This window comes from Xyrauchen texanus, chromosome 11 (genome assembly GCF_025860055.1).
Source record: "Xyrauchen texanus isolate HMW12.3.18 chromosome 11, RBS_HiC_50CHRs, whole genome shotgun sequence".
NCBI classification, from domain to species: domain Eukaryota; kingdom Metazoa; phylum Chordata; class Actinopteri; order Cypriniformes; family Catostomidae; genus Xyrauchen; species Xyrauchen texanus.
The window spans coordinates 47,748,368-47,775,186 of NC_068286.1; the positions used below are offsets into that span (position 1 = coordinate 47,748,368).

A 26,819-nucleotide genomic window follows, 5' to 3' on the forward strand; every position below is an offset into this window, starting at 1 on the left:
AAGATAAGAGCACAACTGCAAGAACTCTCCCAGCGCTGCGCTAATGTTTAACTAGATAATTCTTCTGTTAGGGGCAAGAAAAGTAAATGGGCACAATTTCATTCCGTCCTGTCATTTCAGTACTTCAGTTTCATGTGATAGAGGCAAGAAAATGGAAGAGACTTTGGAGAATGTGAACACACCGTCTGAATTAAAAGCATCTGATGCAGGTATGAATTAAATCAAAATGTTGTAGTTTTTTTAAAGTAAGAAATCAGTATGAAGAACAGCTTGAGAGCCCGAATTTGTTCTATTAGTTTGTGTTTGAAACTGAGTTCTTAAGTGCAAAATTTGTACCCTGAACCTTTTCATGTGTAGTTCTTCCTTATGTTGGACTCTTTATTATAGGATCTATTCCTGCTCGTTTATATGGCTATGATGAGTAAGATATTTAAGACTTTAGCACATTGTTGCAGTAAACAGGGTGTGATTATGTTCATATATCAGTATATCTTATCTAATATATCTTATATACCTTTCCTCTTATTAACCACTGCCTTTAAAAATTGCAATGAGCAACTTTTAGATACAAAGACAATGCTGAATACTTCTATGTGGTGCTACCTTAAATGCTTTACTGCAATACCTGATGTATTAAAGGGGCAGTTCACTTAAAATAGAAAAATGATTCTGTCATCACTTACTCACCCTCATGCTGTTCCAGATGTGTGACTTTCTTTCTTCTGCAGAACACAAATGAAGATTTTTAGAAGAATATTTCAGCTCTGTAGGTCCATACAATGCAAGTGAATGGTGACCGGAACTTTGAAGCTCCAAAAAGCACATAAAGGCAGCATAAAAGTAATCCATACAACTCCAGTGGTTTAATCCATGTCTTCAGAAGTGATATGATCCATATTTTTTCCTATACGTTTTCCTCCCTGCCCAATAGGGGGGCGATGTGCATGAAGAAACTAAATAATGTGAAAGTAAAAGTGGAGATTTATAGTAAAAAGGACTTAAACATTGTTCTGTTTCTCACCCACACATATCATATGACTTCTGAAGACATTGATTAAACCACTGGAGTCGTATGGATTACTTTTATGCTGCCTTTATGTGCTTTTTGGAGCTTCAAAGTTCTAGTCACCATTTGCTAGCATTGTATGAACCTACAGAGCTGAAATATTCTTCTAAAAATCTTCATTTGTGTTCCGCAGAAGAAAGAAAGTCACACACGTCTGGGATGTAAATGAGGAGAGAATTTTCATTTTTGTTTGAACTGTTATTTTACAACAACAGGCAAACAGAAAAGGACTGAGTGGTTTGTTTATTTGTTTGGTAGGTGGAATTCGGCTACGGCTGAGAGACAGAGACCTGCTAAAGAAACGGAAGGCGGAGGCAGAGGAAAAGGCAACAAACCAGTGGGTTTATGGGTAAAGATAGTATTGAGATGGGAAAGGCTAATGAGCACTAATTATTTACCAATTCAATCACATTGTGGTACTGACGGATGCACAAATAAGGTCATCGAAAGATTAAGTTATTGCATAATATTCTCCTAACTTTGACTGCAGGGTACAAAGCATTAAAAGAGCAAGAAAGAGTACCAGCGGTACCCCAGGAAAGAAAGGTCGACCAAGAAAAAAGCAACCTATTGTTGAAGAGCAGCCAAAAGTAGAGGAGCAGTCCATACCAGAAGAGCTCTGTGAGGTTCAGGAAACCGACCCTTCCCTGCCACATTTCCCAACATGCTACCAGTATTGCCCAATGATCCCGAGACAGTGACTCTGCCACCAGCGGAACCACAACCAGAGTTGGTGCCAGTGCACATAATAAGTGATAAACCTCTTGAGGAGTTTCTGATCGAGGATCTGGGGCCTGATGAGGAAGACAGTCCAATGCCTCAAGAACGGCTAGGCACTGACACAGGTAACTGCAGAAATGCCCTTGCATGTTTCACATGGACCATATTTGTGTACATAAAAGATTTTGTCAAACCAAACCAGTGTATGTTGGTTTTCAGGTGATGTGCCTGAACAGAGTCAAGTCTCCATCCCAACATCTCCTCCAGCTCCGGAAATCCCAACTTTTCCTCCAGGTCCGGAAATCCCAACGTCTCCTCCAGGTCCCGCTCCTTATCCAGAGAGCCTACCGGAGAATTTACTCTGAGTCTCTTATTTCAGAGTCACGGTGCTCTAGAACGCACGGAGAACAACTCAATACCCAAATGATTTTTATTTCAACCTCAAAGCAAGAACAAATTTAAATGTACTCAAACAATTTCACTGTTTTGTGTTTACATGCCGCTCATCAATATAATCTGTCAAATGAAAACAAACCAGACATATTGCTTAATTAAAAACAAAAACAGAAAATAATGAATGTATAAAATATTGAACTTTTGTGCCTCCTAGTGATTGTAAAGTGACTCAAAAGTGATGTTTTTTTTATTGCATTAGAACAAAGAATCTTAGTTTGTTTGTACAACTATTTAAAATGAAATGGGTTTTATATTTTGTCTTTGTCACTGATTCATTCACACTCACTTGTAAATCCATCATCCTCTCACTTCAAATATCTGGATTAACATTTTGTGTGACATTTAGTAAATAAAAAAAGTTTCCAGAACAAAATTAACTATTCAGAAAGTAGCATAAACACTAATAATAATAATAAAAATAACAATAATAATAATAAACAAAGAAACTGTAGTAAGCTTGGCATTACTACACAGACATTAACATGCAGTAAGTAACTGATCTATACTGTAAACTATAAAAATAATTAATTCCATCTTCAGGGTTTTTTGTTTTAGACGTTTTTACAGCTCTAAATGACGGACCTGCTGAATCACCCTGACAGCTGAATGACTGACTTAAAGGGACAGTTCACCCAAAAATGAAAAACTCATCATTTACTCACCCTCCATGTCTATCTGCAGAGCACAAATGCAAAGTGAATGCTGACCAGAACTTTGAAGCTCCAAAAGGCACATAAAGGCAGCATAAAAGTAATCCATATGACTCCAGTGGTCTAATCCATGTCTTCAGAAATGATATGATAGGTGAGGATGAGAAACAGATCAATATTTAGGTCCTTTACTATAAATTCTCCTCTCTGACCAATAATGTTATGCACAAAGAATGTGAAAGTGAAACTGTAGATTGATGGCAAACAAGGACTGGTTCTCACCCACACCTCACACTTAGCTTCTATTTTTTATCATACAATAAATCTCCAATTTCAAACAGCCCTCCTAAGTGCTCTTCTCTTTTTAAGAGTTCTTCTTTTGTTTTTGGAGAGTCATGGATATCAAGATTTAATAGTAAATACAGGACTTAATTATTGATCCGTTTCTCACCCACACCTATCATATCGCTTCTGAAGACTTGGATTAAACCACTGGAGTCTTATGGATTAATTTTATGCTGCCTTTATGTGCTTTTTGGAGCTTCAAAGTTCTGGTCACCATTCACTTGCATTGTATGGACCTACACAGCTGAAATATTCTTCTAAAAATCTTCATTTGTGTTCTGCAGAAGAAAGAAAGTCACACACATCTGGAATGGCATGAGGGTGAGTAAATGATGAGAGAATTTACATTTTTGGGTGAACTGCCCCTTTAATGCTCAGGTGACAATGGAACAGTTTTGCTGCAAGTTTGTAGTTTTGATTCCTGCAGATTGGGAAGCTTAGAGACTTGACTGGATGATACCGTTCTCAATGTGCCCATCTCAGCACTGTCTCAGCACCGTAACGGGGCTGTCCAGACATGCAACCACTCTAGTCGAGGATAGGTCAATTAACAGCTTGGCCAAAGTTGTGTACCTGAACCACATGCACCAGTACTAATGTGGCTAAACCCACAGCCTATGACTCACCATCATGAGGACAGCACAGCAAGAGCAGGGCCGTTCCCTCAGTCACGCGTGTTTGCATTCGAGACAGCTGCCTCTAAAATCCCCCCCAAATATCTTCCTGCTGTGTATCACCACGTCTAAATGTCACTATCAAACTGTTATTCCCATTTAAAGGAATAGTTCCCCCTAAAATGACAATTATTTACTCATGCTTATGCTGTTCCAAACCTGTATGGCTTTCTTCTGTGGAACACAAAGATATTTTGAAGAATGTCTAAGCTGTTTTTTTCCCCATATAATGCAAGTTAATGGGGATCCAAACGTTCAAGCTCCAACAAGGAAAAAAAGTAGCATAAAAGTAATCCATCCATACGATTATATTACACCTTCTATAGTTGTATGATAGGTTTGGGTGAAACACAGACCACAATTTGAGTCCCTTCTCACGTATGAGTTACACTTGACATTAGCGAATCAGGAGAGAAGCTCCTTTATGCGTTCCAGCACTTGAAACGTGTTCACGCAAGAATGTAAGTGGTTACACTCTAAATAACATATGCTTTAAATTGATTTACTTATTGTTCAGAATGGTGAGTATATGTGCTCTTCCTGGATGCCTCAACCAACAGAATAGTTCAAGCGTGAAAAAATGTGAATGAGTTTCTCTCATAAACGTGCCAAGGAGAGCTAGGGTGGATGTCAAGATTTTTAGTGAATAAGGACTCATTTTGGCCTATCACTCAAACCTATAGTATCGCTTCAGACTTTTATATTTTCATGCTACCTGTATGTCCATTTTGGTCAATATAGGTCATATAGGTTTGGAACGGCATGAGGGTGAGTAAACAAAGAGAGAATTATCATTTTTATATCAGAGCCCTGGCACATCCCATCTCTCTAACTTGATGGCCATTCTGGTCCGAGAGTCATTTCCTGTCATAGTCAATATTGAAGTGTTATCAGACACACACACAGAGAGAGAGAGAGAGAGAGAGAGAGAGAGAGAGAGAGAGAGAGAGAGACCACAATAAGAAAGATTCAGGTTTTTTTAACATCAGTGAGCTCTGAACTCTCCACGGGTTTGACTCTCACGACCTCAGCAAAGCCATCTCCAAACCAGCAGGTGATGTCAGCTGTATCCAGGGTGAAGAAGAACAGACGGTCTTGACAACTTGTGCGACGATATACTGATCTGGGGTCAGCGGAGAGAATGCTGCAGATGGCCGACACCGCCTCGTCACGTCCTTTCAAGAACTGGAACCTTGGCCTTTTGCTGTCTATTAAATCAAAATTCAGTTAGAAACATGACAACTGTGCATGTTGATTCTGCACAAAAAATAACACATGATCACAAGTTCATTTAATGTGTGAAAAGAGCAGTCAGGCATTTTGCACATATGGTAAAATTTCAGCACTTAAATAGCGCCTTTTTTAACCTTAGCGGTATTCAAAGTCTCATTCACACACACACACACACACACTCACTCACACACTCACTCACACACTCACTCACACACACTCACACACACTCACTCACTCACACTCACAAACAGACACACTCACGCACACACACACAAACAGACACACTCACTCACACAAACAGACACACTCACACACACACACACAAACAGACACTCTCACACACACAAACAGACACACTCACTCAGTCACTCACAGACACACTCACAAACAGACACACTCACTCAGTCACTCACAGACACACTCACTCTCACACACACAAACAGACACACTCACTCAGTCACTCACACACTCACTCACTCACAGACACACTCACTCAGTCACTCACAGACACACTCACTCTCACACACACAAACAGACACACTCACTCAGTCACTCACACACTCACTCACTCACAGACACACTCACTCAGTCACTCACAGACACACTCACTCTCACACACACAAACAGACACACTCACTCAGTCACTCACACACTCACTCACTCACTCACAGACACACTCACTCAGTCACTCACACACTCACTCACACACACACAAACAGACACACTCACACACTCACTCACTCACACACACTCACTCACTCACACACTCACTCATTCACTCACACACTCACTCATTCACTCACACACACACACACTCACTCACACACACACTCACTCACTCACACACACACTCACACACACCAATGGTGGCAGAGCTGCCATGCTAGGTGCTAGTCTGCCATTGGGAGTAACTTGGGGTTCAGTGTCTTGCCCAAGGACACTTCGGCATGTGGAGTCATGTGGGCCGGGAATCAAACCACCAACCCTGCGATTAGCGGCCGACCCGCTCAAACACCTGACCCACAGCTGCCCCTCATATGTTTTTGGCTGCACTCACTTCCATGTGTCGAAGTATGCTTGTGTACCTGCACTGTCACATGGAGCAAACTCTAGGAGCTCCTTCTCAGCACTCACAGTAAATCGCACATCTAGGGGACTGATAGGGGGTGCCCTGACCCAGGCAGCAATAGTACTGTAGGACTCCGGCCCATATCTGAGCCTGGATGGACTGGCAGGGGTTGTGCTCGCTGAACTGCACTCAGAAGCACCCATGTTTATGTCCTCAGCTGGATTTTCAGAGAAAAGCTGCCCGTGAGTCAGGTAGTGTTTCACCTCTGCTAGCACATCAGTCACATCTTTGCCTCCAGACCTCTGTGACCAAGACGACTCTGAGGAAGGCTCAGATGATGTCTGTAAGAGTTCAGGATCTTCATCTAGCTCCATCTCCTGGGCAATCACAGGGTCTGTGCATGATGCTAGTCTGTGTTCACTATCGGCCTTGTCTGTCGCTGCTTTAGGAGAGTCGTAGTCTGGAATATATGGTTTGATGTCCAGGACAGGTGTTCCAGCGATTATATCAACCCCTGACAGGTGGAGTGTATCTCCTTGAAAATCAAATGACCAGCGATTACTACCAGTGATATATGCAATTATACTCAAAGGATCTTTCACATGTATTTGATGTGCAAAACACCCTTTTGCTTATCTTATGAAAACATACAAATAAATCATAAGTTTGAATGCTATCATAGTGGAGGATGTTTTGCAGTAGTTGTCCCACTGAGCCGAAAGCCATTGCTCCATGACACGTTTTATGTTTGGATTGAGGGTGATGGTCTAATCATAAAATATATATATATATATATTTGGATGTATTTGTTAGCATTTGTTCATCCAAAAATGACAATTCTCTCCTCATTTACTCACCTCCATCTCAAATTCATAAGACTTTCTTTCTACGGCAGAACACAAAGAAAGATTTTTTTTGAAGGATAAATTATGAATGTTGATCGTCAATGGCGACCAAAACTTTGAAGCTCAAAAAAGCACATACAGGCAGCATAAAAGCAATCCATAGAACTCAACTGGTTTAATCCATGTCTTCAGAAACCAACCAAAATTCAAGTCCTTTTTCACTATAATAGTTTGTATTTTTTCTCTCTCACTTTTTCTCCCCAATGTGTAACGCCCAATTCCCAATGCGCTCTAAGTGCTCATGGTGGCGTAGTGACTCGCCTCAATCCGGGTGGCGGAGGACAAATCTCAGTTGCCTCCGCGTCTGAGACCATCAATCTGCACATCCTATCACGTGACTTGTTGAGCACGTTACCATGGAGACGTAGCGTGTGTAGAGGCTTCACGCTATTCTCCGCGGCATCCACGCACAACTCACCACACGCCCCACCGAGAGCGAGAACCACATTATAGCGACCATGAGGAGGTTACCCCATGTGACTCTACCCTCCCTAGCAACCGGGCCAATTTGGTTGCTAAGGAGACCTGGCTGGAGTCACTCAGCACGCCCTGGTTTCAAACTCACGACTCCAGGTGTGGTAGCCAGCGCCTTTACCATTGAGCTACCCAGGCCCCCCCTTTTCACTATAATCTTGACATCTGGCCCGACAGGAACACATTGCAGCCTTCAAGGCGACTCTTTGATGCTGCACACGGTTGCCAGGTATTCCCCAGTATCACTATGTATCAATAAGATGTTGCATTTGTATTTTCTAATGTTTATCATCAGCCTTTTGCCGACCGTCGTACATTTTCAAGCACCAACTCATTGGTTATCATTTTAACCACATTTCCAAAATATACCAACTGGACTTGAAAACCACGAACTTGGCAACACAGTGCCTGGTTTGCGCTCTGCGTGTGCGTCAAGCACGTGGAAGTGTGCGAACGAGCTTCTCTCATGAATGCACCAAGGAGACTGCAGATGTCAAAATTTATATTGACTATAGACTTCGATTTTGCTCGGTTTCCCACCCAAAGTGACGATTGTATCACTTCAGAAGACATGGATTAAACAACCGAAGTCCTATGCATTACATGTATGCTGCCTTTATGTGCTTTTTGGAGCTTGAACACTTTGGACACCATTTACTTATATTGCATGAACAAAAACACATCATAAATCTTTCAAATTGTCTTTATGTGTGTCCTGCAGAAGAAAGAAAGTCACACACATCTGGGATGGCATGAGGTGTACTGTCCCTTTAAGTGCAGCTCTGTCCTGTTATGAAAGGCATCTAAAGAGTTACTGGGGCAAAGGACAACAGTTCTGTTTGGGCTATGAACTTCCCTTAAGACTTTTACTTATGACTAATCACAGTACCACACATTCCTCAAGACTAAAAGAACGACGCAGGCTATCCATGTTCATTTAATAGTGATACAACCACAGTAAAGGCATAATCATAAGGCCACGTACCTGTGATTCTCTCCAGCTTAGCCAAAGTCAGTCCCAGTGCATTAGGCCTGTGGGGGCTACGGGTGGAGTACACCCCCACCTTCTGGCCATTTAGACGAGGCGGCTTCACTTTGGCTTTACAACTCATTTGCCCATTCTTATGGAAGAGGAAAATGATCCTGAGAAGGTGAAAGATTAAGAAAAGAATTCACTTCACAAATGTGTGCTTAACTTCAATTGTAAATTATTTGAATCAGTACCTGGTCGGCATATAATGTTCTTCTTGAAATACAGAAATCCATTCTCATTTGACTGTGCACTTAAAGGGGCAGTTCACCCAAAAATGAAAATTCTCTCAGCATTTATTCACCCTCATGTCATCCCAGATGTGAGACTTTCTTTCTTCTGCAGAACACAAATGAAGATTTTTAGAAGAATAGTTCAGCTCTGTTGGTCCATACAATGCAAGTGAATGCTGACCAGAACTTTGAAGCTCCAAAAAGCACACAAATGCAGCATGAAAGTAATTCATAAGACTCCAGTGATTAAAACTAGATCTTCTGGAGTGAACCAAACAGTTGTGGAACAGACCAAAATATATCTCCTTTTTTCACTATATATCTTAACATCAGCGGTCTCCTTGGCGATAATGATTTCAAGCTCGATCACACTTCCTATAGCGCCATCTAGCGCTCTGCACATGCGTTGAGCACTAGGAAGTTTAATCAAGCCTGATATCATGATTGTGTCTATAGACTGCAATGGCGAGGTGTACTGTGAAAAATGAGTTACATTTTCGTTCTCTTCTCACCTAAAACAGTTTGGATCACTTCAAATGACATGGATTAAAACAGTAGTCATTTTAGGCTGCCTTTATGTGCTTTTTGGAGCTTCACAGTTCTGGTCACCATTCACTTGCACTGTATGGACCTACAGAGCTGAAATATTCTTCTAAAAATCTTCATTTGTGTTCTGCAGAAGAAAGAAAGTCACACACATCTGGGATGGCATGAGGGTGAGTAAATGACGAGAAAAGTTACATTTTTGGGTGAACTGCCCCTTTAAGTGATGAGCAGTCATGGCTTTACTACACACCAGATATGGGAGTATTGTTCCAGCCCAATTAAAGAGTGCTCAGGGTTATTGAAGACGGATGGGTCAATCTTCAAGCTGGCCCGAGAGGAACTGCATATGGTGGGCTGTCGTGGCGTGCCATTTTTGACTGCAAAACATGAACTGATGTATCCGATGGGAAGAGTATGAATACGTCCTGACAGTGAAGAAAAACACATATATTACAAATACCTCAAGACCTGAACTGATATTACTACTGCTGTATCAAAAACTAAAGTGTGTCCTATAATATGAGACTTTATTAAGTGCATTAACTTTACCTTGCTCTAATAACTGATTCATCCCACTTGGGTTCTGAGATGGACTTTTGCTAACTGACTGTAATCTGTCGTGTTTCATGCAATCTGTCAGCATGGATTGAAGAGATGACATCTGCTTCTTATGGGCTCGGATGGATCCATCTATCTGCTGTCTGTTTAAACAAATCAACAATCAGTGAAGGAAGCGTTTCTTTACAGAATATAATAATATGCAAGAATAGTGCTGATTTAAGAACCTACCTGAGGTTTTTAATCTCTCTTCTCATGACTGTTACCTGCTGTGTCAGTTTTCTGACATGTTCTGCACAACTGCATCTTGACATTTTAGTTATAGTAAGATGGTACAGTTACACTTTAGAAAATAGTTTATTTTATTCTGTGATGGTCCACACTGGATTGTTTATTGCATCAACAATGCAGTAGATGAACACGTGTTTTTTCTGATATAAGAAAATGGTTGGACAACCACAAACTTACGCAGAAATGGTTGTAATATGAGCTAAACCAAAAGACAGTTCACTGTCGGCCATCTCTGGAATGCTATCGGTCATGATCTACCTATCTACTTGAATGGAGGAATATCAAAATCTCAAAGACGGTTGGTTAAGATTGCAAACAAAGAACATATTTCAAATCAGCAGTAAAATATGACAAAACTGGAATAATAAATTGTGCTTCTTTACCTCTTATTACGTTAAGAACGCAATTTTACCGGCTCGTATAGCTAATACGCATGCGCGTTTTGAGATGATTGACAGGCGATGTCCGTATCTAAAAGGTCATTGGCTCTTTTAACCATAAGGCAGGACTTCCTGTCTACATCCGTTGGCCGTTCCAAATTCTCCCATTTATTTTAATAGAAGTGACCCCGTCTCTGCTAAAAATTATCTGACTAGCTTACATTTTGTCATCCTTCAGGGGGCGCACGGAGGCTCCTTTAGGACGTTTTTGTTTTATTCGCGATATTAGCATATTAAAAGGTGCAAACGTTAAAATATTTTTCACCTGGTGTACACGATCTCGCACAAAATCTTCAAACGCCACAAACAAACGTTTGTGATAAAATTTCCAGCACGCTAGAAGGCAGTGTGCGTTTCGTAAATATCGTTGCGCGGACTACCGGGTTTCCGTATGTTAGTGACTGGCCATCCAATGAGAAGGCTAGAATTTCACTGTGTTGTAGTTTGAATGCGAGAGTGGCGGTTAAATTAAACAGTTCGAGACAGAATCAAAATAACCAGTAAGGCTTGTAAATGCGCTTATGAGACTTAAAGGTAAGAATTAGCATACACATATTTGAATCTGTTTTAGAACAGTATTTTGAGTTTATCGATGCCGTCATTTAGATTTAGTTTATACATAATTGTGTGCTAATGTTAGAGTTTTTATGGTCGTAATAAATATCGACTGTTATTCAAACCCAGTGAGCTGCCAGTGTAGATAACAGTATTTCAACATGTGTCATTAGCAAATATGCCACAAAAAAATGCTGTCTAGATTGGCCGTGTCTCCAGTCTAGTGTGCTGCCTAAGTTGATGTTAGTTGAGAAGACACAAACACTGATGTGCATATATACAGCTCTGGAAAACAAAACACTGCAAAATGATCAGTTTCTCTGGATTTATTGTTTATAGGTGTGTGTTTGAGTAAAATGAACATTTGTGTTTTATTCTATAAAGTACTGATGACATTTCTGCCAAATTCCAAATAAAAATATTGTCATTTTGAGCATTTATTTGCATAAAATGACAACTGCTCAAAATAATTGATGTGTTTTCAGACCTCCAATTATGCAAAGAAAACACGTTCATATTCATTTATAAACAACACAATATTAATATTTTAACTTCAGAAATCAATATTTGCTGGAATAATCCTGATTTTCAATCACAGCTTTCATGCGTGTTGGCATGTCTTTCACATTGCTGTTGGGTGACTTTATGCCACTCATGGTGCAAAAATTCAAGCATCTCGGCTTCACGTCATATTCCAGAGGTTTCCAATGGGGATCAGGTCTGGAGATTGGGCTGGCCATGACAGGGTTTAGATCCGGTGGTCCACACCTTGATGTCTGTGTGGCATGGAGCATTGTCCTGATGGGTAAAAAAAAAAACCCAATCCAATACGAATCTTGCTGAAGCACCCCCAGATTATCATCGATCCTCCACCTGCTCATCTAATACAGGTGAAACTCGAAAAATTAGAATATCATGTAAAAGTTCATTAATTTCAGTAATTCAACTTAAAAGGTGAAACGAATATATTATATAGACTCATTACAAGCAAAGTAAGATATTTCAAGCCTTTATTTGATATAATTTTGATGATTATGGCTTACAGCTTATGAAAACCCCAAATTCAGAATCTCAGAAAATTAGAATATTGTGAAAAGGTTCAGTATTGTAGGCTCAAAGTGTCACACTCTAATCAGCTAAACACCTGCAAAGGGTTCCTGAGCCTTTAAATGGTCTCTCAGTCTGGTTCAGTTGAATTCACAATCATGGGGAAGACTGCTGACCTGACAGTTGTGCAGAAAACCATCATTGACACCCTCCACAAGGAGGGAAAGCCTCAAAAGGTAATTGCAAAAGAAGTTGGATGTTCTCAAAGTGCTGTATCAAAGCACATTAATAGAAAGTTAAGTGGAAGGGAAAAGTGTGGAAGAAAAAGGTGCACAAGCAGCAGGGATGACCGTAGCCTGGAGAGGATTGTCAGGAAAAGGCCATTCAAATGTGTGGGGAGCTTCACAAGGAGTGGACTGAGGCTGGAGTTACTGCATCAAGAGCCACCACACACAGACGGGTCCTGGACATGGGCTTCAAATGTCAAACGCCTTACCTGGGCTAAAGAAAAAAATAACTGGTCTGTTGCTCAGTGGTCCAAAGTCCTCTTTTCTGATGAGAGCAAATTTTGCATCTCATTTGGAAACCAAGGTCCCAGAGTCTGGAGGAAGAATGGAGAGGCACACAATCCAAGATGCTTGAAGTCCAGTGTGAAGTTTCCACAGTCTGTGTTGGTTTGGGGAGCCATGTCATCGGCTGGTGTTGGTCCACTGTGCTTTATTAAGTCCAGAGTCAACGCAGCCGTCTACCGGGACATTTTAGAGCACTTCATGCTTCCTTCAGCAGACAAGCTTTATGGAGATGCTGACTTCATTTTCCAGCAGGACTTGGCACCTGCCCACACTGCCAAAAGTACCAAAACCTGGTTCAATGACCATGGTATTACTGTGCTTGATTGGCCAGCAAACTCGCCTGACCTGAACCCCATAGAGAATCTATGGGGCATTGCCAAGAGAAAGATGAGAGACATGAGACCAAACAATGCAGAAGAGCTGAAGGCCGCTATTGAAGCATCTTGGTCTTCCATAACACCTCAGCAGTGCCACAGGCTGATAGCATCCATGCCACGCCGCATTGAGGCAGTAATTAATGCAAAAGGGGCCCAAACCAAGTACTGAGTACATATGCATGATTATACTTTTCAGAGGGCCGACATTTCTGTATTTAAAATCCTTTTTATTGATTTCATGTAATATTCTAATTTTCTGAGATTCTGAATTTGGGGTTTTCATAAGCTGTAAGTCATAATCATCAAAATTATATCAAATAAAGGCTTGAAATATCTTACTTTGCTTGTAATGAGTCTATATAATATATTAGTTTCACCTTTTAAGTTGAATTACTGAAATTAATGAACTTTTGCACGATATTCAAATTTTTCGAGTTTCACCTGTAGTTAGATGGAGACCTGAAGAGGCGTTCAAGCCACAGTGTCTCTCACACACTGTAGAATTTGGTGGAGGATTGTGATGATCTCTGGGTGCTTCAAGGCTGGAATCGGGCAGATTCGTCAACAAGGTTATCCTGGAAGAAAACTTGCTTCCTTCTGCTCTGACAACGTTCCCCAACTCTGAGGATTGGGTTCTCCAGCAGGACAATGCTCCATGCCACACAGACGGGTCAATCAATGTGTGCATGGAGGACCACCGGATCTAAACCCTGTCATGGCCAGCCCAATCTCCAGACATGAACCCCATTGGAAACATCTGGAATGTGCATAAAGAGTGGCGTACAATTCACCCAACAGCAATGTGAAAGACTGGTAGAGAGCATACAAAAATGTTCATTTTACTCAAACATATACCTATAAATAATAGAGAAACTGATCATTTTGCAGTGGTCTCTTAATTTTTTTCCAGAGCTGTATATGTGAAGATAAATCCATAAACATCATTCTAGAAATATTTCTGGGTTCAATACAAGTTAAGTCAACAGCATTTGTGGCATAATGTTGATTACCACAAAAATCGCTTTCGACTCGTCCCTCCTTTTCTTTAATAAAAGCACAAATGTGTGTTCCAGTGAGACACTTACAATGCAAGTCAATGGGGTTTAATCTGTAAACATTAAAATACTGTTTCAAAAGTATCGACACAAGACATAAACAATATGTGTGTAAACATGATCTTACTGTCATAATCACTTAATTCTTTTATTAACAATTTACAGCTTCATTGCCACGACAATGCAACAGTGTAAACCCCAAAAACCTAAGACGATGTAAAAGTAATGATTTAAACTTTACTGCCCAAATAATGTTGTGGTTTAACAGAAGAATTAATGTGTGCTTTTCTAAAATCCTAAACTTCACATTTCTGCCTTTTTAAACCCTCAAAAAAATGTTCCCTTCACATTCACTCTAATCTGTTTTTTGTTGTTGTTTGTAATCGAAAATATGCCACAAATGCTGTCAATTGAACCCGGAATATTCCTTTAACCATTCGGCCTACTTGGTATGGTATAAAAGAACCTGAATCATCAGATTATTTTTGATAATAGCAAAGTATGCACATATATATATATATTATACTTAAGTGTTATGAAGGATTCATCCAAATATAATTTCAAGAACAGATGCTTGTACTTAATAAGCACTAGTGTTTACTAAGAGGATTTATAGTCATAACAAATTGTCCATCCATCTTCAACCGCTTATCCGAAGTCGGGTCGCGGGGGCAGCTGCTCCAGCAGGGGGCCCCAAACTTCCCTATCCCGAGCCACATTAACCAGCTCTGACTGGGGGACCCCGAGGTGTTCCCAGGCCAGTGTGGAGATGTAATCTCTCCACCTAGTCCTGGGTCTTCCCCGAGGCCTCCTCCCAGCTGGACGTGCCTGAAACACCTCCCTAGGGAGGCGGCCAGGGGGCATCCTTACCAGATGCCCAAACCACCTCAACTGACTCCTTTCGACGCAAAGGAGCAGCGGCTCTACTCAGAGCTCCTCACGGATGACTGAGCTCCTCACCCTATCTCTAAGGGAGAAGCCCGCCACCCTTCTGAGGAAGCCCATTTCGGCCGCTTGTACTCGTGACCTACTTCTTTCGGTCATGACATATTACAAATTGTATTTAATTGAAATTATAAATTAAGTTTGGTAGTTGAATTAGCATTTTAGAATATCCCCCCATGTTTGTTTTCTCTTATGTGTGTTTGCAGAAACATGTCATCTACACGTGGCTTGTCAAACGTGAGTGCTCCATGCAACTATTATTATTATTGCATAAAATGAATCTTTCTGTCTTGTGGTTGTGAAAATTGTGTCCATTTAAATCAAGATGATTGTCTGAGCCCATATTACCGTTTTATTTCTCCATATTTCAGCACCGAGCAGATAGATCCCCATTCAGAGATGTGCAGAATGAACTGCTGAATTTGCAGGACAATCCAACTTTGTTGCTTAAACATGCATCAAAGCTTGAGAGGGTCCCCAAAATGAAGGTATGTAGTCAACGTCCCTGTTTACACCTGGTATTAAGATGCATCTCAGGTGATCCAATCACATGTGGTCAGGCGAGACACATCGCTGTTCAAAACTGGATGCTTAAATGCATCTCCTGTGACCACTTGTGATCGGATTTCGAGGGGAGGGTCTCTGATTACATGGTGACATACATCAATCATAATACCAGCGTGCTACTGCAGGATAATATACTGCAAAGAAATCTCGAATAAACCCGGTGTGCTGTATCTCCCAGATGCCGTTTAAAGAGCACCTATTATGATTTTTAAACATACCTAATTTTGTTTTACATAGATTTACATGCATCCAAGGTAAAAAAAAACACTTCAATTTGCTCCTCCTTTCAGAGAGCATACTCTGCTCTGATTGGTCCTTTCCAAAGGATTCATTCTAAACTCCTCCTTTCAGTGAGCATACTCTGCTCTGATTGGTCCTTTCCAAAGGATTCATTCTAAACTCCTCCTTTCAGAGAGCATACTCTGCTCTGATTGGTCCGTTCTAAAGGATTCATTCTAAACTCCTCCTTTCAGAGAGCATACCCTGCTCTGATTGGTCTGTTCTAAAGGATTCATCCTAAACTCCTCCTTTCAGAGAGCATACTCTGCTCTGATTGGTCCATTCTAAAGGAATCATTCTAAACTCCTCCTTTCAGAGAGCATACCCTGCTCTGATTGGTCTGTTCTAAAGGATTCATTCTAAACTCCTCCTTTCAGAGAGCATACTCTGCTCTGATTGGTCCGTTCTAAAGGATTCATCCTAAACTCCTCCTTTCAGAGAGCATACTCTGCTCTGATTGGTCAGATGTGTCAGTCAGTTGTGATTGGTCTACCACTTAGTGTGGTGTTTGAGGGCGGGTCAAAGCTGTTCGTGAGCAGCCAATGAAGACCAGAGGCGGGTTTTTTGTTAGCAAATGACATAGGTTAGTACAGGAAGTAAGTCTGGAATTACTAACGACTCGTTGCAGGTGTTCAGAATCGTTTCTTTCTTTTGGGAGTCAATAAGGTGCTCTTTAAATTCGTAGTAAGCACAAACTAAATATTTCGATTAGAATTATCTGTTGTTTGATTGGAGTATCTGTATTAAATGTGCTTCAGATGTGTGCACTTCTCATATGTGTTTCTGCATGTTGATATCAGACACACTGATGAAGATCTGTGAAGTTTTTGCGCTTGTGTTTGTATCCACTGTTTCAAACTTTCTGATCTGATGGGTATTTCCTTGGTAAGCCGCTCGTAACAGGCAAAGTTTAAACTCTGGTTTTAGTGCAGCAGTTGATTGACAGGTGGTGCTTTACTGCTGTCTTGGATGCATTCAGGAGCATTCAAATCTCTCATAAATGAAAAAGCATTTTTTTTTTTTATCCAATCGCAAAACATTTTGCATCCTGTTTACACCAGTATTTAACAATGACCACTTGTGATTGGTTCACCCGAAACGCATCAAACGCAGGTGTAACCGAGGTTTCAGATCATTAGCATTATCTTTCAACATTCTGTGATGCCTTGTTGCTAATATATATTCATATTAGTTTTATTTTGACCTAAATCATTCCATTTTCAAACAGCGTTGTGATGTGCAAACCCTGAGCGGCACAACAGATGTCTGTAGTGATGCTCAAGCTGAACATGCCACTGATGAACATCAAGATGTCACATTAAAATCCTTTGTGTGTCTTGAAGGAGAAGTCATAGTTGAGGATGAGCCTATAATGTCAAATGAGTCTGTTCTCATCAAGCATCTGACCATGGAGAATATTCACCCACCTCAAAGGGACGCAAATGAAACCAATGAAGCAGAAGACATGGAGGATAATCAGACCAGTGAACAGCATGATGATCATCCATACTTTTGTGGGAGCAGATCTACTGTCTCCGAGTTCTCCACGCTGTATCAAAGGGAAGAGGTGTCCACCTGTGAGCTGGGAAGTGTCACATTCAAATCCCTCATGTGCTCAGGTGTGGAGATTGAGATTTCAGATAGCTCAGCCATTGCTGATGAATCCTCTCTCACAAATGCTCAAGCATCAGGAAATCATTCACAATGTCTTAGTAACAATACCCCTGTTTCTAAAACATATGCGGATGCTTTATCAGTAGACCAACCGATGGACCATTCTTACTGTAATTGGAAGAACCGTGTGTCTTTATCTGGAGATGGCACCACCATCAGTACAGCTGATGCTATGTTGGACACCTCCGAGACCGCTAATGAACACAATGTCAGTACGGACTGTGAGCTTATAAATACAGCAAACCTAAACAATTATGGGCATGCTGATCTCTCTGAAAAAAGTAGACAAGAAGAGATCACATTCAAATCCCTGTGTTGCTCTGGGATTGAAATAGAAATGGGTGATCCATCCAAGGTTTCAGAAGCATCTGTGTTTATGGAGAACCTCGCTGAGGAGCAAAGTCGGCCATGTTTAAATGACATCAGTGAAGATGGTCCAAGCATTGCTGCTTGGACTTCTGGAAGCGAACAAGTTGACCATCTTTACTATCATGTAGAAGAAAATGTAGATCTATTGATGAAGTCACAGGTCCTAAATATGCCTGGATCTGAACATGAGCTCCGTACCAACTCGCAGCTTCTCTCAGCAAGTCTTCAAAGGAACATGGAGTCTTATGATGGGAACATTAGCAAGAAGATGTCTGAATCTGTCATGTGCAGTCAAATGGAAATGGAAGCATCAAAGATGACTGACAGCCAACCGCCAAGCCAATGCGTGTTGGCATCAAGCCATGGTGAAAACACTTTGAAAATTTCAGACATTGTACAATTAAGTGACAGTATTGATCAACCCAACAGTGATGAGGAACCCAAGGGGCCTAATGATGATTTCTTTGTCATGACTGAGAAAGCTATCGAGGAACATGTTGCTCCTCATCAGCCTCTGCCAGTAAACAAAGAGGCATTGTCACATGCTGAGGAAAATCCTGTAATATCTTGTTCTCAGGGTGCTTTTGCTGAAAATGTTGGCCCAGATAACAGCATTCTCCCTATTGATAAACCCCATAGTGACGCTAAACACACAATGCCCAATAATGATTCATTTGTCATGACTGAGATTTCGGGGGACCATGTTGATCACCACCTGTCCATGCCCGAAAGCAAAGAGGCATTTTTGCATCTTCATAGTGCCTTTTCTGAAAACGTTGGTCAAGAAACCAGCATTCTCAAAGATAACGCACTGGGCTTAAAGGGAGAGATTATCCATCCAGAGATTGAAGTCATGCGCCTGTGTGACCGTTCTGGTGAAACTCGCTCCGCTCATCAAGATCTTCCTGATGTTATTGCTCTAACTGGTCCGTGTACTCCTAAGGCATCCACCCTAAGCAGGGGTGTTTTGGATGACGTATGTACAGAAAATCCATCGAGTCATCTGTGGCCGGAGCTCTCGGAGAGTCCCATGCCGCCTCCGCTGTTTAACTCGACATCACTGGTAAATGCGTTCAGCTACACACCAGGTCCTGCAGACCCACCCCAGAGGAAGGACATGGAACCTAAAGTGGTGTTGAACGACCCTCCTGTGGTGGGCAACGGGCCTCTTCAGGTACAGCTCAGACAAATGGCTGAACTGCTGATGCTTGCTTCAGGAAAGGTGCTCGTTCCCAATCCAACACCAGTGAAACAACACAATGCTTTAGTGGGCACCTCTCCAGTAGAGAAGCATAGCGCTTGTGTGTGGACCACCCCAGTTCAGTGGACGGATAGGAGCATTAACACTTCAGCAGCGATGGAGATTTTAAAAGTCGTTGATGTTTCTGATGCCAGCACTTCAACAGACTCTCTGCTTTGGAAGTAAGTCAAACTAAAGGGATGATTTGCCCAAAATGAATATTCTCCCATCATTTACTCACCTTCATGCCAATATGAGCCAATGTGTATGACTTTCTTCTGCAGAACACAAATGAAGATGTTTAGAAGAATATTTCAGCTCTGTAGGTCCATACAATGCAAGTGAATGGTGACCAGAACTTTGAATCTTTAAAAGGCACATAAAGGCAGCATAAAAGTAATCCATAAGACTCCAGTGGTTTGATCCATGTCTTCAGAAGTGATCTGATAGGTGTGAGTGAGAAACAGATCAATATTTTAGTCCTTTGCTATAAATTCTCCTCCCTGCCCAGGAGGGGACCATATGTACTTAGAATGCAAATAGCCAAAAATGATAGAAAAAGTAAGAAAAGTGGAGATTTATAGTAAAGAAACGACTTAAATGTTGATGTGTTTCTCTCCCACACCTATCATATCACTTCTGAAGACATGGATTAATCCACTGGAGTCTTAGGGATTACTATTATGCTGCCTTTATGTGCTTTTTGGAGCTTCAAAGTTCTGGTTGCTGAAAGAGATGAAATATTCTTCTAAAAATCTTAATTTGTGTTCTGCAGAAGAAAGTAAGTCACATCTGGGATGACATGAGGGTGAATAAATGAGAGAATTTTATTTCGGGTGAACTGCCCCTTTAATGCATGGTTGTCTACAAGGTTTATGGTCATGTGCAGATTTTAAATGATTGAATTGTTGTTGTCTCTGTTGATGTGATCTACACTCTCTCTTTGTGATTTCCCCCTTTGAAGCCTGACCCCTGGGAATCTGGAGCATCTTTCCAGATCAGAGTTGGAGCAGAGACTGACTTCCACGCTCATCATGGTGGAGGTTCTTTCTCAGCAGCTCACCTCTGCTCGGGCTCATCATCAGAGCAAAGACACTTCTCCATCTGATCTCCGAGATAAACCAATTCAGACAGACCACACAGAGCTCAGCCAGGTGAGGGCATGTAGCCTAACGCGTGTTATGTACAGGTTTGACCTGACAAGTTAACAGAATCAAATAATTTTTCTCACCTCGCTGAAATTGTTTAATGTTGCACAGTGTCAAACGGAAAGCCTATAAGAACATGTCCAGCTATGTGAAGAAGGATTTTGGCTCTGTAAATGGTCTGCACTTATATTGCGCCTTTTTAACCTTAGCGGTATTCAAAGCACTTTACACTGCGTCTCATTCACCCATTCACACACCAATGATGGCAGAGCTGCATGTAAGGTGTTAGCCTGCCATTGGGAGCAACTTGCGCTTCAGTGTCTTGCCAAAGGACACTTCAGCATGTGGAGTCATGTGGGCCGGGAATCGAACCGCTAACCTTGTGATTAGTGGCCGACCCGCTCTACCACCTGAGTCACAGACACCCCTCGGTCAGGTTACACTGTGGGAGGCGCTACTCACTTTGTCTTTCAACATAACTTGACTGAACACCACAGGACTGATCACAGACTGTTCTCTCACTGTATTCTGATTGGCGAGATCTCTTCAGTGTGCAAAAGATTTGGTCCAATCAGAATGGCGAATTAAACTTAACATAAAAAATTTAAATAATAGCTGCTTGGTGCATTTTAGAAATCGCACGAGCTCATATCGCAAGTTTATTGGTATTTAGTTGTGCAGCCCTTCTGTTTGTCTTCATTTACTCTCTCTCAGATCTTTCAAAATCTGCACAACTTTCTTGGTTCTGTAGAACACTAAAGGGTTAAAGAGTTATCGATGGCAAAATGTCCAAGCATACCTGTACAGACAATGAAAGGGAATGTGATCACTGCTGTCAAGCAAAGATTATCAGTTAATAATGATATTAAAGGGGTCATTTTCCTTGATCTTTTAACATACAAGAGTTCGTTGTACTATAAAACATGGCGTAATATATGTTTCAGAAGTCAAAATGTCCTCCTCACTATATAAAGAGCATTTGTTGAAAGCAAGCTGCCAAAACGACTCGTTCTCTACTTCCTCCACATTGTGATGTCACACTAGACATTTGCATCTGATTCTGCTAAGAGTTGAACATTTCTGGTAGAAGATCTCTGAGTATTCTGTTTTCTGTTTGTCAGAATGGGACATACAGAGATTTGTATGTGGCCGCTCAGGAGAGAATTCAGGGTCTTGAGCACGATCAGGAGACTCTTCAGGGTTTACATGACAGCATTCAAGCGATGAGGGTTGGGATGGTGAGAGAGGCCCTACAGATTTATAAAGACTTTCTTTAAGACTGAAAGATGTGACAACGGATGTATTGCATTGAAAAACGTGTATATTTCTTTAACAGAATTCAGTTAAGACATGCACAGAGGATGCCATCTTCACGATCAAACAGATTGGAGACATTGTAAATGTGGATCAGGAAACTTTATGTACTCAGGTAAGTAGCTTTCACCTTAAGTGCTTATCAGTTGTGTATAAACACAGTTTATATGGAAGATCATGTGTTGTGTGTGTGTGTGTGTGTGTGTGTGTGTGTGATCCAGGTCTGTCAGATGAAGTCTCTGTATGGAAGGTACCGAGAAACACTCCAACGGATGGAGCAGAAGATGAAAGGCATGAGACAGCAAATGGACAATGCTCTACAGGAGAAGGAAGCGGTGAGAGGACAAATTGTATCACTTTTGAATAGAAAGTAGGTGAATGGTTAGTAGGTCCTCGTGGTGGTGTAGTGACTCGCCTCAATTCGGGTGGCGGAGGACAAGTGTCAGTTGTCTCCGCTTCTGAGACCATCAATCGGCGCATCTGATCATGTGACTCGTTGTGCATGACACCGCGGAGACTCACGGCATGTGGAGGCTCATGCTACTCTCCACGATCCACACACAACTCACCACACGCCCCATTGAGAGAACCACTAATCACCACCACGAGGAGGTTACCCCATGTGACTCTACCCTCCCTAGCAACCGGGACAATTTGGTTACCCCATGTGACTACCTTCCCTAGCAACCGGGACAATTTGGTCAACCCATGTGACTCTACCCTCCCTAGCAACCGGTCCAATTTGGTTGCTTAGGAGACCTGGCTGGAGTCACTCAGCACGCCCTGGATTCGAAGTCAGCATCAATACTCGCTGAGCTACTAAGGTTTTTTGCTTTTGTTCCTTGAACCGTTTCTAAACCCTGCCTGGTATCAACTACTGAAATGTTTGTGTCATAATCGTGTTATCCAGTATTCAAGCGACTGGAAAAGTCATGGAAAAACATGGACGTTTATTTAGGTTTGAGAACCATGTGTTTGGCCACCTGGAGATCATCCCTGCAGTAATTGTTTTAAGGAAATTGGTCTGCTTATGTATTGCGTTTATTTGAAGGTAAAGGCGGTAATTGTCTGTTTCTCTGGTGCCCTCCTCTCATCCTGTGCATTTGTTTTCAGGCCTTCAGTGTAACGCAGCAGTTGAGGGAGTATCATGCAGCTCAGGTGGCAGAACTAGAACACAATGTCGGGTCTCACCAGGAACTGATGTCAGCCCTCACGCTGGCCTACCCATCACTGGTCCGTTCATTTTGCCTTGCATAACTTGCCTTCTTTTATATGTCAACAAGTTCTCACCATCTTAACAGAGAAATCATTCATGGTCTACAGATTGTCTTTTAGTCCTTGGCACGAATGTTTTGATTACCGTTAAAGGGATAGTTCAACCAAAATTATTCTCATCATTTCCTCACCCTCATGTCATCCCAGATGTGTGTGACTTTCTTTCTTCTGCAGAACACAAATGAAGATTTTTAGAAGAATATTTCAGCTCTGTAGGTCCATACAATGCAAGTGTATGGTGACCAGAACTTTGAAGCACATAAAGACAGCTTAAAAGTAGTACATACGACTCCAGTGGTGTAATCCATGTCTTCTGAAGTGATCCAAATGGGTTTGGGAGGAACAGACCAAAATATATCTCCTTTTCCACTATATATCTTGACCTCAGCAGTCTCCTCGCCGTTCATGATTACAAGCTCGATTACACATCCTACAGTCATCTTGCTCTCTGCACATGTGTCATTCACTAGGAAGTGTAATCGAGCTTGAAAAGGAGTTATATTTTGATCTGTTCTTGCATAAAACTGATTGGATTGCTTCTGAAGACATGGATTAAACCAATGGATTACTTGTATGCTGCCTTTATATCCTTTTATGAGCTTCAAAGTTCTGGTCACCATTCACTTGCATTGTATGGATCTACATAGCTGAAATATTCTTCTAAAAATCTTCATTTGTGCTCTGCAGAAGAAAGTCAACACATCTGGGATGACATGAGGGTGAGTAAATGATGAGAATTTTAATTTGAGTGAATGATCCCTTATACGGCTTGCTTTGGCGTGTAATTAAAAGGGTTAATTGTTGGAAATCTCATAGGTTGAACTGAGCAAGTCATACATGGAGTCTTTCAGTGCTGCAAACGTCCTATTGAGAAGGAAACATGAAGATCATGTGAGCTTGAGGGAGGAGGTAAGACTTGACATGAAGCCATCAGTGTGCACTGTTTAGAGATGAAATGAAAATGTCATGCAATGAGTTTAACTCAGTCACTGTAAGGAACAAATGTAACCGGTTTGCCCCGTTTCCTCCTCGGGCAGCTGAGAAAAGCTCAAGTGCTGGTTCAGAGGATGAACCCAGTGCTTCACCAGCTCCATCAGAAGGCTGCAGCCGCCATGGAGGAGAGCAATCAGCATCTGACCATGAGAGACAGAGCCGTACAGGAGAGAGACCTGGTCAGACCTTTACTTAAAATTATAAAAATGTGTCGAATATGTCCGCATTGTTTTCTTGGATCCGCTGTAGATGTTAGTTGTGCAAAACAGATGTTTTTTCCTATTGTAATTTCCTCAGATGGAAAGTGAACTAGAGCAAACGAGGTCAAGCTTGCAAGATGCCAGTGAACAGATTGCAGACTTGAACATGCAGCAGACTATCTTGACTTCAGGTGCATCAGTGGTTTACTTTATGTAACGGTGTTATTATAAAGATTAGCTTTTGCTTGATGCTGCTGTGTTTGTATTCAGAGATGTCAGTGCTGAGGGAGCAGCTGAATGAGGCAGAGGAGGAGCGCGCTCAGCTGCAGAGGAGAAGTACTGAGCTCTCGGCCACGGTCACGTCCACTCTGGCCTCTTACGCCTTCTTAGAACAGACCCTCGCCTCTGAGAACAGCAAGTATGACAGCAAAAAAATATACTCCTGTAATTTGCCTTTTCCAATATTAACGTTTTATTCCTGGATGATGGAATTACATCCATTTAAGGGATGCACAGAGAATTTTGACTCTATAACAATGTTATATATTTATATATGAGGGCTGTCAATCGATTAAAATGTTTAATTGAATTAATTACATGGTGTGCTTAATGAATCGCTTATGTAAATATTTGCTGAGAAATCTCCTCACATAACAATAATTCAATATATAATAATGATATTTAAATAATTATGAATTTTATATATAATACACACACACACACACAACATTGCGTTCAAAATGTATTCAGACATTTTTATGTTGCAGCCTTACACTAAAAAGCTTTAAAGCTTTTTTTCCCCATAATGACAAAAAACCCCTGAAATATCACATTGACATAAGTATTCAGACCCTTTGCTATGACACTTGAAATGTAGCTCAGGTGCATCCCATTTCTCTGGATCATCTTTGAGATGTTTCTACACTTTGATTGGAGTCCACCTGTGGCAAATTTAATTGATTGGACATGATTTGGAAAGGTGTGTGTGTGTGTGTGTGTGTGTGTGTGTGTGTGTGTGTGTGTGTGTGTGTGTGTGTGTGTGTGTGTGTGTGTGTGTGTGTGTGTGTGTTGATTCTACAGTATGACAGCGGCCTCTAGAGGTGAATCATGTTGGCATTAGTTTTTTTCTAAATATTTCAACATTGATGATATTCATCTATATTTTTACCCTCATTTAAATTCATTTTTCTATTGTAAATAAATTATCAAGTGTTTTTATTAAAAATAAAATTGCTCCATCAACAATGCGTTCGAAAATCTCCGAACTTCATGTTTCCTCAATAAACCTCATCTGGTGTAATAAATACAAAACTCTTCATCTGGTGTCTATGTAGGCTCTTAAAAGCTTAATTTGTTTAATAATTTAAAGCATTGTAACGGAGCCACGTCTCTATCATTTCAAAATAAGAGTCCCTGTTGTGTTCAGGCTTGATCGTAGTTGTAAGTCTAGGAGTTTTTTATTTTGAGCTCTTGCAGCCTCTTTTTGTGTGCTTGTCTTAGTAAGGAAACACTTGGAATCCATTCTTTTTATATTCTACTAATTGTTTAATTTAAAGCTATTTAATTAATAATCATCACTACTTTAGTTTTCAGTATTGGTAAAATCCACAATCTGTCGACCTCTAATAACAGCGATTTTAATGTTATATCCGATAACTAATGATAGCACATTTATACTGTGTTTTTGTTTTTATGAGATCTCATGAAATTGTTATAAATCTTAATAATTCAATTGTTTTTTGACCTTAGGCTGCAGCAGTCAATGCATGACACCCAGCAAGCCACTGACAGAGCAAACTGGTAAATCTCCACATCATGTGTATAATAAATTGTGTGTATATAATATACAATATTAAGTAATAAATATTTAAATGCTTTCATAGTCTTGAGGCAGCATTGGAGATGTCCAGGAAACAGATGGAGGAATATGAGGAAGCACTGTCCCAGAGAGAAACGCTGGTTAAAGAACTCCATTCAGACGCTGAGATTCATCGCCGTCAGCTTGTTCAACTGGCTCAACTGCAGACTGAGCTGTCCAGTACCAGAGAAATGAGTGAGGTGATGGCAGATTATCTTCTTTGCACCATAGAAAAAAATATGAATAGATATTTTTAAAATGGCCATCAATTGACAAATTTTTCATAACTCTTCATAATAAGATTTATTTCATTAGTGCATTACGTATCATGAACAAATATGTTTTTAAAGCATTTATTAATCTTTGTTAATGTTTTATATATATATATATATATATATGTGTTCATAGTGCATTAACTAATGTTAACAAATACAACTTAGATTTTAAAAATGTTAGTATGTTGAAATCAGCATTAAAGATTAGTAAATGCTGTAAAAGTATTGTTAATGTTAACTAATGGAATCTTATTATCAAGTGTTTCTCAGTTATGTTTATTGACACGTTATGCTGATTAATTCAGTGCATTCATCTCAATGGCAAATATGTAGTATGCTCAGAAGAACTCAAAGACATTATATTTTGGTAGATGAGTGTAAATCAT

General features: G+C 40.8%; 3 protein-coding genes across 4 annotated transcripts in view; 2 read left to right on the forward strand and 1 right to left on the reverse strand.

Moving 5' to 3' along the window:
• hemgn (hemogen) lies at positions 1-3,399 on the forward strand. 2 transcript variants are annotated; one of them, XM_052137357.1, is made up of 4 exons: positions 1-209; positions 1,325-1,415; positions 1,557-1,911; positions 2,006-3,399. In XM_052137357.1, exons 1-3 carry the CDS (start codon positions 152-154, stop codon positions 1,765-1,767), a joined length of 360 nt encoding a protein of 119 aa, XP_051993317.1. In that variant the 5' UTR covers positions 1-151; the 3' UTR covers positions 1,768-1,911; positions 2,006-3,399. The 2 variants fall into 2 exon arrangements, 1 of the variants encoding a protein (XP_051993317.1); XR_007971584.1 differs by having other exon boundaries at positions 8-209; positions 1,325-1,403.
• A 106-nt stretch (positions 3,400-3,505) lies between these two features.
• trmo (tRNA methyltransferase O) lies at positions 3,506-10,380 on the reverse strand. The gene is made up of 6 exons (XM_052137316.1): positions 10,191-10,380; positions 9,951-10,102; positions 9,652-9,826; positions 8,578-8,735; positions 6,230-6,748; positions 3,506-5,119 (listed from the first exon to the last, which is right to left on the reverse strand). The coding sequence occupies exons 1-6, from the start codon at positions 10,271-10,273 to the stop codon at positions 4,881-4,883; spliced, it is 1,326 nt and encodes a 441-aa protein (XP_051993276.1). The 5' UTR covers positions 10,274-10,380; the 3' UTR covers positions 3,506-4,880.
• A 752-nt stretch (positions 10,381-11,132) lies between these two features.
• spag5 (sperm associated antigen 5) overlaps positions 11,133-26,819 on the forward strand; it is a 28,102-nt gene continuing 12,415 nt past the window's right edge. The window contains exons 1-15 of the mRNA XM_052137272.1: positions 11,133-11,224; positions 15,448-15,478; positions 15,613-15,729; positions 17,316-19,552; positions 20,335-20,524; positions 21,640-21,756; positions 21,855-21,947; positions 22,054-22,167; positions 22,946-23,065; positions 23,924-24,016; positions 24,145-24,279; positions 24,398-24,491; positions 24,571-24,718; positions 26,050-26,100; positions 26,184-26,358. Of these exons, the coding sequence (XP_051993232.1) occupies positions 15,452-15,478; positions 15,613-15,729; positions 17,316-19,552; positions 20,335-20,524; positions 21,640-21,756; positions 21,855-21,947; positions 22,054-22,167; positions 22,946-23,065; positions 23,924-24,016; positions 24,145-24,279; positions 24,398-24,491; positions 24,571-24,718; positions 26,050-26,100; positions 26,184-26,358 (3,711 nt within the window). The 5' untranslated portion in view covers positions 11,133-11,224; positions 15,448-15,451. The remainder of the gene's footprint in view (positions 11,225-15,447; positions 15,479-15,612; positions 15,730-17,315; positions 19,553-20,334; positions 20,525-21,639; positions 21,757-21,854; positions 21,948-22,053; positions 22,168-22,945; positions 23,066-23,923; positions 24,017-24,144; positions 24,280-24,397; positions 24,492-24,570; positions 24,719-26,049; positions 26,101-26,183; positions 26,359-26,819) is intronic.